Here is a 12200-nt window from a genome sequence, read left to right as displayed (position 1 = left end):
AGAAGAGGGTCAATAATCTAAGTTTTCCGAGTGTAAGCTGTGGCTCAGTTGGTAGCACTCTCGCTTCTGAGTCAGAGACTTGAGCACAAAAATCTAGGCTGACAATCCAGTGCAATACTGAGGGAGTGCTACACTGTCAGAGGTCTTTCGGATGAGATGTTAAACCGAGGCCCCGTCTGCTCTCTCAGGTGGACGTAAAGATCCCATGGCACTATTTTGAAGAAGAGCAGGGGAGTTATCCCTGGTGTCCTGGCCAATATTTATCCCTCAATCAACATCACAAAAACAGATTATTTGGTCATTATTACATTGCTGTTTGTGGGGCCTTGCTGTGTGTAAATTGGCTGCTGCATTTCCTACACTACAAAAGTGATTGCTCTTCAATAGTACTTCATTGGCCATAAAGCTTTGGGATGTCTTACTTCACTTTTTACTTTTTAACATTTTTTGAAGGTTCCTTGTGGGCCAAGAGGCTCCTCCGGGTGCCACTGGAAACCATGGGCCTCCCCATCCTGGCATTTCCCCTCCCTTGACCACGATCACCTCCGGACATCCCCCGACATACCTGAGTGCTGGGGACCATTTCCTCGAGGCCCCAGTGGTAGCCTCCTGTCACCCAAAATCCCACTCCCGCCCACCTGCCAGGGATTCCCACCAGGATCAGATGGCAGACTCACCTGAGAGATGGAAATGAGGCCTGGGCGTTAAAATTGCCCAGGCTTCACGCCAGCGCAGCCGGGCGAGCTTCATATTCGCTCCGTTGCCCCCACATCAAACTTGCGCCCTGAGTTAAAATCGGGGCTTTGGTGCAATTTGATGAGTACTCAATGTTAATTAACAATGTTACAGACTTTTCAGAATAGAAGTCATTCATGCAAATATTTTACTCGAATCAAAAGCCTGAGCTTCAGAATGTTTACAGTTGAAGAACACCACGTAAGTGACAAACACCTTTTAAACTAATTAATTTTTATTGTTTCAGAATAGTTGAAAAAAGTTTGTCCATTTTCAGTACCATGCATTACCTATAACTAATTGCAAATCAGATTTACTATGAGTTAACATAAGCATTCTCAAGCACTATACATTACCCACTGGCACAGGGAACAATACAAGTTGAATCCCCTATAATTGTGTCAGTGTCCTCCAGCGGTGAGTGAGACAGGTTAAGTGCATTACAAGAATTCCACACAGAAAGCAGATAAGAGACTAGCTTCCTAATGTCAACTTACAACCACAATTACTACTTTACAATTCAACTACATAAAATAATTGAACAGATCTCTAGTTCTCGTCACTGTAAAAATGGAATAATAATTTCTGTCATGTTCACGAATATTTTGGCAGTTCATTATGTAAGAATTCCCATAGCATTTCAGTCCAATAAAAGAAAATAGCCTGCAGCGTCTATCGTCTTCCTCTCCCAGGTGCAAGTAGGAAATAATTCTCAGTATATATGAGAGGGAGCAAAACCCACAAGGTAAAAATCTACTGTACAGGTGCAAGTGAGAAATAAATGTGTGGAAGGGATGCAATCGCCAGCTGGTGTGTGACTTCACAGGTCAATAACAGCAATCCTATCTAAGTTGCATAATTTAATTTTAGAGAGATTCTTGGGCAAGGTGGATCAATAACTGTGCCTCCTCTTCACTCATGGACTTGTACCCCAGCCCTAAACAGGTTTGGAGATGTCAGATGCTGTACATATGTTTGAAGAAGGCCAATATTGGAAAAAAAAATGAATTTTGAGTCTTGGATGCAGAGGTCAGCTGTCAATGAATTAGAAGATGGTGATTCAGTTGAGTTCAGTTGACGTGAGATGTTTTCATTAATAATGCTGCAAGACTTGAAAACATGGCACAGGACATCACAGAGTATTAGACTAACTGGAAGATTTTAGACATTCTAATGATGATACCCCATCTCAAATCCCACTTCATCTCCTTCCAAGGAAGGATCTCTGCCTTATTAATGTATAAAACTGTCAGATCCTTAATGTGTTTCAGAGCCCTAAAGATCTTTTGGGTGTTCCACTGGACTCACACAGAAGGGGAGGTCGCTGTCATCTCTGGGAGTTTCTGCCCACCTTTTATAAGGCAATGGACACCCAGGAGCTGGGTCTCCCTGCAATAGGAGGTCCTACTTCTCAGCTCTGTCAGAACATAGTGTTGCACTGGAGACCAATACACCCAGTGAAATGAGGTATACTAGCCTCCAGATGGATATTAGCAGGCCCCCACTGTGGCAGTCCAGGCCAGGAAAGGGGCCTGGACCTTTGAAGAATGCCAAAATACATTTTTAAAAATAAAATTGAGGGAAGACCACATGGACTCTGTGATGCCCCAGGGAAACCACCCCCCACCCTCCCAAAATTGGCGGCCAGGCTAGATTTTAGCCGTTCAGCTGCAGGCCTGGTTTCTCCCTTCGCTTCGTCCTCCCAGAATGGGATTCCAAGATGTACCCCATGCAGAAAAAGGCTGGGCTAACTAAGTATAGAATAACTTTCAAATTGAGTGCCAAAAGCCCTTTCAAAATATCTTCCAGTTTGTCTAGTACTCTGTGACATCAATGAATAAACAAATCTCTCAAAATGCTGTATAATTCAGTGCCGCTTAATTACTGTTTGAAACACCATCCTGTCTTCTGCCCACTATTTGTGAGTGAGACTAGGAAATAGCGTTATGTGGGCAGAAAGATCAGGAAATCATGATTGTAATGACATTATGTGACTCCAATTTAAATATATTAATGAGACTTCTGCCTACCTCGGATGGGAGGTCTAGGCAGCAGAATCCCCCACACCTCCCTCCACCTCTCCCTGTGAAAAACTGTGTGGCCTCAGAAACTAGTGCAACGTGGACCAGAGCAAATGTGGCAGCGAAGAGTAAAAAATTGGCCCCAAATTGAAGTGTGGCATTGTGGTTGTATTAGAGATAACACTAATGACATATCGAAAGGAAGTCTTGCTCATGCTATACGGAGAGAGTACATATTGGGAACCTGTAGGTTACAATTTTTCCAGTGAGTAGATCCAACACTAAAGGCATGAATAGTGAAGTCGCTAGTGCATCATGATACTGCTCATTGGATATAAATGATATCTAGTGGGACCCCACCAAATTGGCTGTTTTTACCATGGTATCATAGTTTTTAATTTAAAACAAAATGTTGGCTCATTCATGCCAACCATTTTATACTAATTGCTCAAGTGGTGCTACACTTTTTTTTCAAACTTGGATTGCCACCACACGTGCACAAACAAGTATGCAACCTGTCATGGTTGAGTGTACTGCCCACACTCAGAGGCACTCTTTGGGTGCTCCAGTTTCCTGCAATACAATATATGTTAATACTGTTTCACTCATCTGCACACAGATTGAGTTGTATTTTCTTTCATCTACTAATATTAGCAACAAAATTGGTGTGATTATGAAGCAGATTTCCCCACTTTCATAGAAATTACAGCACAGAGAGAGAACTTTAGGCCCATCACATCCTGTGCTGGTGCTAGCTCTTCACCTGAAGCTATCCACTCTAATCCCATTTCCCTTCTCTTTCCCATGTGCTTTTATATTCTTCCATTTTAAATACCTATACAATTCCATTTCAAATGAAGTTATGGTCTGTGACTCAATAGCCACTTCTAGTAAAACATTCCATGTCTGAATGACCCTGTATTACATTTATTCTAACTTTCCCCTTCATTCTTCTGATGATGATCCTTTGTTATTGATTCACCAAGTACCAGAAACAATCTCTCACCGTTGACCTCTCAAAATGTTTTTGAATTTTGAAAACTCTGCTGTAGAGTTCCAGTGAAAAAAGACCCAGGCCCCGATATTAGCTTGGAGGTGGGAAAGGAGCTGGGGAGGCTGTTTTGTGTTCTGGAAACCCGGAAGAACAGGTTTCCCTCCGGTCCTGCCAAGTTTAAAGGCAGGACCTGATTAACATTTTTTGTCTCCGTTCCCAGCCGCAGCCAGCCAGATTGAGAGGCTGGCTGGCTGTGAGGCAGGTAAGCCTTTGGCACAAGGCCACAGCCAGGTGTGGAGAGGAGGGAGGAAGGCCAGGGGGAGGTGGAAGATTGTGGCTTGGGGAATGGGGGGGGACAGATCATGGCTCAGTGGGGGGAGGTGTCTGATCACGAGGGGGGGTGGAGGTGACGGGAGGAAGGAAGCAGGTAAGTGGAAAGACACTTAGCTGCTGGATCTAGCAGTCCTTGCCTCCCTTTAGCTGCCGGGTTTCCCGAGGCCCTGAAAACATGGCTGGCCAGACTTAAATTTTAAATGGAGATTAAATTTGAGGCACACAGCCTCATTATAATATTTAAATGACAAACCCGCCTCCTGGGGTGTGGGCGTATATGTGCCAGGTGGGAACGGGTTTGAAATTTTTAACATTTTAACATCCCACCCGACCCAAACCTACCCATTTTTGAGGGTTAAAATTCTCATCATAATTTTTCAAGCCTTTTTTCAGAACTTACAACCTCCCAATCCTGGTATCATTCTACTAAACCTTTGCCATACCCTTTATACTCACTGTATATACTCACACTGACTTTTCACTAAATTTAGCAAGTGGAAGAAAATATGCACCGACTATATCTACTTACTAGAACATAGCCAGTTATTAAGTGTGGTTTCAAAATATGTCCCAACAAAATCTATGATTTTTACCTCCTTAACACTACTTTAAGTGTAGATTTGGCACAACAATCATAAGAAACGCAACAAGTTGGCTCTACTCTCCTCTAACTCACAATGTGCCTTTGCCCCCTCAGAAGTACACCAACTATTGCACCAGTGTCATTATTTCCTTTTCTCACACTAGCCCTCCTTGTGGTCGCTCTGATTAAGCTTGTCAAGTAGATGACAATTTGTACTTAACAAAGGGTCGTTTTGTGCTGTGGGTTAACGCCTACTAGGCACTGAGTTGAATCTGTCCCAAACTCATTTCATTTATTGCATCCAGCAAAAAGAAGAAACTATCACCCCACTGCCCTGGGATAGATTCGTGGCAGGTTCCAGAGGTGAAAGAATACTGTGCTAACCCACTGTGCCGCCCAGTTTCTCCATATTGATAGTTTGCTGAATAACTTTAATACTGATGGTTCAGTGAGGAATACTGAAGATTTGCTGAATAATTTTAACAGTAAAGTTTGATGAATAACTAATAGTAAAGGTTTTGTAAGTAAATAAAACACCAATAACAAAATAAACGAACACTGATGATTTTGTTATGATTCCGTTGCAGCTTTTTACTCTCTTTTCCTTTCACTCTGGCCATTGCTGGTGATCTAAAGTCTTGCTGCTGTTGGACAATAATTCTTGAGTCTCTTATTTCTTTCTGGTTTTAAACATCAATGTTCTGGGCAGAATTACACCACTGTGCTGACAGAGGGGTCTGAGAGGTTCAGTTGCCCACTTATATCAGTCGGGTGGTATTGCTGCAAAATAAGAGAGAGAGAGAGAAGTTAAAGCCAGTATTCCACAAGTACATTGAAGAATCAGTGTGTCCTCCATCCCAAACACCTGCCTGTCTGAGTGTATATCACTCAAGCCACTTTAGTGACAGCTATTATTCAATTCTGATAAATATACATTGAATTTGTCAAGAAATGCTATCCTTGGATTAGGATTTCTTTATTAATAGAGGAAATGGAAAATAGTACATTGGAAAAAGTTTGGATCCAATGTGTAGCTGGACTCATCATAACCACCAACAGTAATATTGAGTGATAGACTATAAGCAATAATTGTAATTGTAATTCATTTTTATTGTATTTTTCTTTTTTATATCTTCGGTCTTTCTATTATTCTGCATGGCAGAATGTGTTGCTTAAAGTTTCAAGTGAGCTGTCAAATGGAAAGATAAGGGGAGAGACTTTCAGGTTGGGCACCAATTGGACGCGATATTGGCAATGTGCCCATGATGCCCACGCAATGTGACAGTCATGAGGCCCAAACCACTTTCAAGTTCAGGCCTCAATAACGTTTTCTCAGCAAGCTGTGGGCAGCTCGCTGCAGCTCACTAGTTTCATTGGGAGAAAGATTGACTGGCTACCCACGCAGCCGGCTGGCAGGTAACGCCTGTTGGGGAGGGGAGTGGATGCTGGGGATGCGCCTCCTGGCCCCATAAAAATCTTACCTTTTGGGAGAGGCCTCCAGCAGTCTATTTAGGGATTGTTGATTAGGTCTCTCAGCACCTGGAGAAATAGGATTGGTATGTGCCATACATGTTTAGCCCATTTCGCCTTGAAAATGGGGATCACCACAACAGGCGTAGGACCCCAACCTGCATATTTAAATGGCCTTCCATCGGTTTTGGGTGGGAGTGCTGGATGCTCATTTAAAGGCCTGCCTGAAGGTTCATTCAAGTGGGCAAATAGGTGCAATAGATCCCCATCAGACTTTAAAGTGGTGTTTGCCCATTTTCAGACTAGAAATGGGTGGCTGGCAGTTGAAAGTCTTCCCCAAGGAAATCTAAAAGCATTACCCTTTTCTGCTCCAGACCTCTCCAGTCCAGCTTCAACCCAGCCAGTTTCTTGTCCTTTTGACTTTAATCTCTTTCTGCTCTTTGTGTTACAACTTTGTTTTTGTGACCTGTGCACTGCAGCTTATTCTGTTCAGCCTGTTGTTGACTGATGTTTGGTATAGAAGAGGGAGTGTTCACACTGTAGAATCCGCATCAAGTACAAACAGTAACATGCAAGGAGAAGGATAGGGATAAAGAGACAGGAGAGTCCCAATAAAATTAATTGGATTTATGAGTAAAATCTTGATCTTAATAGGGTATTCAATCTGTCAGGGATGGAAATTATTTCAACCTATTACATTAGCGCTTCAAAACAAGTTTATTTTAATATGTTCATCAGAAGAGATAAAAAGTGAACTTAATTCAATTGAAATAATTGTGACCTGATACCTTGTATACTGTGAATACTGTTATCATTGAACATTAGTTCACACAAAATTCATCCAGCTGTTGTGGGCTGTGGATGCTGTTTGGTGGTTGGGAATGGGGTGAGGTTAAGGGTGGGTTTTGTCATGCTAGTGACAGAAACCAGTCCAGAATTGCCATACATATAGGAAACAAAAGATTGGCGGCAAGTTAAAACTTCTCGCACAGAATTTCTGAGAGATCTTGCTTACAAATCTCAGACTTCACGATCAACTTGGATTATTGCATTGATGCTGGTTATAGGCATCTACAACATTTTCAATTTTGTTGCCAAACCAATGCTTTGTTCCGTGTTGTCCAAAGTCATTGTGGTTGTAGAAATGATTGACTGTAGCCACGTTTACTGGAGGGTATTATCCAATAATAGTTAAATACATAGAACACTACAGGGGCATTGTATCAAAAAAATATTGTGCAAGATCTCAGTTCTCAGGCTGTTATACGCTCAATAAATAATGGTTGTAGGGTAATTTTAAAGTAAAGTTTGAGATATACAGTTTAATAGTGTTGAGCCACACCTCAGTGGTCCACCCTACCTCCTGGCACAACTCACTACCATAGAAAACCAGGTAGGGCCAGCATTTTCTTCACTACTTCACAAAATTCATCAACTGAACTGTCAGACATTTTTACTTCAGGACTTCACATAGTCAGGGGTTGGTGTAATCATGGTTGAGGGCCTTGAAGATGGGGATCATGATGACAGTCCAGGTTGACCTAGAAATCAGTGGAAACCATACCAGAGAGTGGGGCTTATCAAGAGCTGTCATAACCCAAAAGTGATACCAAGTGACAGTACAGCCACTAACTGGATTTAATGTCACTAAACCAGTTCGCAATGGCTACTCAGTGAAATACATGTATTAGGAAGGAACACAGAAAACATTTTATCAAAACTCATCTGTTATTCTGTGGAACTTTCCAAATGAGATGCTTCCTTCTCAGAGCCAAATGCTTATATATTCAGCCCCAGCCCTTTTTAAACACTGAGGGATAGTACATGCACACATGTTTGCAATTTTTAACCCACTAAAACCAGGTGTATTTCACTATACTTACTGTCAGATGAAGATGGCTATGTGTGTCTTCATTTATAGAACTTTGTAAGTCCTTCTAAATGTCATGGTTGAGGTAATAAACCTTTACATTGGGCTGACCCCTCACTCAAGTAAAAAAACTTCAGTTCATTCCATCCATATTGTTCACTGCATTCATAGTGGTCTGTGTTAGCATCTTGTTGTTAGAAGTAAGTCTAGCTTTGTTGCATTTTTATTTTTGAATGGTGTGTTTTAATAAAAATAAATTCATTTTTATATTCATACCATGGTAGATAAATAATTGTGTGCACCTGGAATTAGTATAATGTATATTAATATAAAACACAAATTACAATACAATATCTATTACATCAAAACTTGCTTTATGATGCTTTTGACTTATAATACAATACTTTATGAGCCAATATAAGAATCAGTTGCAGTGTTGCACAAATAAACACTCAATGATTTTCATGATTTGGCTGAAATTGTGAACCAGAGTCTGCTGCATCAATATCCTTTCCTTCATTAAAGCAAGGATTTCTAAACTTTTACAAATACCACCTGTGCACTCATGGCCCTGTGAGGTCACCATTTTCCAAGCAACCGTATCATACACCATTCATCATTCGAAGAGAAAAACAACCAGAGTAGCCAAGTTATGTTTTTACTAATATGGATTTTATCATGCCTAGCCTGCTGGCCTTTGCAATAATTCTAGAGAGACAGACTGAGGTGAAGAAGCAGTTCACAAAAGGTATGCATTCACTGTCATTGCTTGGGGAGTCTACCTTCTAATCTAAAGAAGGAGAAGCAGGAAGAAGCATCACTGTTCAGTCTGAAAGCAAGGAGAAAGAGAAATGGTTTCTTGTCAGAACAACAGAATAAAAACTACAGCATATAAAGATTCTGCCTTCTTGAGGAATGCCAAGGTGGCTGGGTCTGGGAAATGACAGCTGGCAGGCAGAGTGTGCACAATGGAGCAGAAGGTATGAGGAACACATGAAGTTAGCAACATTGGAGTTTGTTGAAGATGAGATCACTCAGTTTATATCAAAGAACAGGAAGGCACATAAATCAGGCTGACAGACAAGACAGGTATTTTTGCATTTTATTTTATTTAGAAAGTAAAATGCTTCTTCAGTAAAAAAAAGTACATTAAAATTCTCTAAACAAGATCTGAAAGGATAATGACACGGTGTACAATTAAGGGGAATGGGAAGGGAGAGTTGCTAATGCAGTTTTTCTGATGTGTCACCTTGTCTGAATTTCAAAATATAAATGAAGATTAAAACACTTTAGAAACAAAATGATTTTAAGATACTACTGGTGAAATGATGAAGACATCCAAATAAAACAGGGGCTCCTCACGAAGAAGGCAACCAGAGGAAAATAACAGAACACAACTTAGAGCCCTGTATTTGGAATAAAAAAGTGCATGTTAAGCAATGGGTTCATAAAAAGCAAGAAAAAAATCCCGGCAAACATGGCAAGCTTTTCAGAATGAGTACGACTGAAGAAGCAAAATGTCATGATCAGTCGGGACAAGGGTTGCCAACCCTCCAGGATTGCCCTGGTGTCTCCAGTTATTAAAGACTCCTCTCCAGGACAAGGCTGCAAGCAACGCAGCAGAAAAATAATAGGGGCAATAAAAAATTAGGTTTTAAAAAAACATTTTCTTTGAACACTCTTATTTACTAGTTATAAAAATATTGGACATGGGAAAAAGTGCTGTTTGACTTGACAGTCAAGAATCATCCAATCGGATAATGAAGAGTCTAGTCACTTTCCGATTGTTGTAGGAAGGTTGTGCAGGAGGCCATGCAATGAAACCTCAAGGAATATGTCCAACCAGAGTTGGCAACCCTATTTAGGCCGACGGCTCTGTTGCATAGTCAATAGGAGTGAGCATGGATTCATATGCCTCGTTCATGCGGCAGTAAACCAGAACTGCCTTCTATATGTTGCCTGTCAATAACCAACTCTACTGATGGTGGCAAGTAGGCAGAGCAACTCCCAGCTTTGAAACTTGCCAACATAGTGCTACCAGGGCTCAACAGCGATGCTATTGTAGTGCACCAGCACTGTGCTTAGTTGTAATTCTGAATTTTGACATTAGAGTTTATTAAGCTTGTATTTGTGAGAACCAGGCAGCCTGATTCAATGCTCCCTGCCTTCCAGGCCCTGAACAATCCTTACTTTGCTGTTCTGTCCTGCTATGATTTCTTTAATTTATTTTACAGTAGATTGGTTGGCTGCATTTTCCATATTGCTATTCAATATACACGGTAACATTCATGCATTCAATCTAAATTTAATACATTTTCAGTTTTTCAACTATAACCAGTGCTCCAGGGGCTTTGATTTAGACATAAATTCCTGGCTTTATATTCATTTTTTTTCATAAAATCTATTAAAAAGGGAAACAAAGATATTAAACAAAAACTTTGGTAACATAAACATTGTGAAAAGAACACTGCTAAATTATATTTGAACCATAAAAATGTTGAAGCAGCTAAAATGGTGTTGTGATGTTATCATGTACATGGGCATCAATGCTGTGACATTTGGAAGTCAAATTTATCTTTTAATGAAAAGCAGGAGAATGCCTATTTTTCTCTATAACAAAAGCTGGGTTAACAAAATTACATTCTCAGATAATAATGCGTTTCAAAGCTGTGCATTCCTGCGATTGTGTTAGTCTGTTGTTAATTATAGAGAAGAACATTCATTCTGCTGTTTTTTATTAGAGAAACTTCAGCCCCAAATTATTTCTAGGTCTAGCTCAATTGCTTTGGGTGAAATCTAATTGAGCAGGCAAGACCCAAGCTTAGTACAGCTCAGCTTGCTTTTGTGATGATGTGACCAAATTCAGCTTGGGTGTGCCACAAGTCCACCTTTGTTCATCCTATATAGTCTCAGTAATGGTCTAGCTCACTTTTGTGAGAGTGTGTTTCAGTAAGGGTCCAGCTCCTGTTTTCAAGCTCAATGTGAGCAATGAAACTAGCAAAAATTAGTAACTTTATTTTGTCCCTCCCCCCAACATTATGTAAGATCACTTTGGAAAGGCAATATGTGTGAGCTTGACTGCAGCCAAAAACATAAATCCACCCTATGAAAAAATTACTAAATACATGGAAAATAAATCCAAAGTAGGAGGTGAAAAATGTCAAGATGAAAATAAAGGATTGTTGTAGTTGATAATGTGCGATTATTGTGTGACTTTGGTAGCCTTACAGTAACAAGTCAAGATAAAGATGAATTTCAAGAAGAACTTGATAAAATTGGTCAAGAAAAAAAAGAAATCTAAAAAGGAAGAAAAAGTGTCTGCAGAGAAAAAGAGAAAGTCAAAACATCATTACATCATCACAGTTAACAAATGTATCAAAAAGGTCATGTCAGTAATTTAACTTAGAAATTTCATCCTCATCATCACCATCATCAAAAAGCAGTTGAAAGAACATGATCCTTGCAAATGGTGAAGGATGATTCTTGGGAATGATAAAGAACATGATTTGTTGGAATTGTGTAAAACATGATGCTTGGACATGGCAGAAGACATGATGCTCAGGAATGATGAAATACATGAATCTTGTGAACGAACCTAGACTCTTTTGGTGGTTGTGGGATTTAACTGAAGGTTATTCTCATCATGAATGGATCAGTGATAAGCATGGGGAATTTCCTTTAGAACATAGTTCAAGACCAGGGCAACTAACAATGGCAATGAGAGCAAGAACAAGTGTCAGACAGAAACATTCAAGGATGTTATCAACACTTCTGGAGTTCTCCCAAGTTCTCCTTCCTTTGCCCAGTGTTAAGGATGTAATGCAGCTGCTTCACATGGGCATGTGGTGAGGTGGATATGTAATAGTACTGAATGAGCTTTGGGCTAATGGACTCATGGCATGGTGAAAGGAGTCCCAATTCCTCTTACCGTGTCTTTGGAAGACCTACGTCTCTTGAAGCTGGAGGTCAGTGTTGAAGTGAGCGATCTAAAAGATGCTTTCTTTTTAGGGTCAGGCTCTGCGCTACCACTTTTTCTATCCTAGAACAGATATATTTGATGTTATTGACTTTTTTTCTGTCGGTAGTAGCTATTTATAATCTAGCTTTGTCTAATAATTGTTGTGGCAAGCAGGAATCAAGTCGATGTACACTTCAGATAATTTGCTTGGCAAATCTATGTGGTAACTTGGTCCA

General features: G+C 40.4%; 1 protein-coding gene across 1 annotated transcript in view; it reads right to left on the bottom strand.

Moving 5' to 3' along the window:
• Positions 1-952: 952 nt before the first annotated feature.
• LOC147101901 (glutamate receptor ionotropic, NMDA 1) overlaps positions 953-12200 on the bottom strand; it is a 130313-nt gene continuing 119065 nt past the window's right edge. The window contains exon 15 of the mRNA XM_085965920.1: positions 953-5446. Coding sequence (XP_085822046.1) covers positions 5378-5446 — 69 coding nt within the window. The 3' untranslated portion in view covers positions 953-5377. The remainder of the gene's footprint in view (positions 5447-12200) is intronic.

The sequence above is a fragment of the Somniosus microcephalus genome, chromosome 23, assembly GCF_052327205.1.
Source record: "Somniosus microcephalus isolate GS21.2 chromosome 23, FLI_Smic_1.0, whole genome shotgun sequence".
Classification (NCBI taxonomy): domain Eukaryota; kingdom Metazoa; phylum Chordata; class Chondrichthyes; order Squaliformes; family Somniosidae; genus Somniosus; species Somniosus microcephalus.
This window is presented reverse-complemented; position numbering and strand designations above follow the sequence as displayed.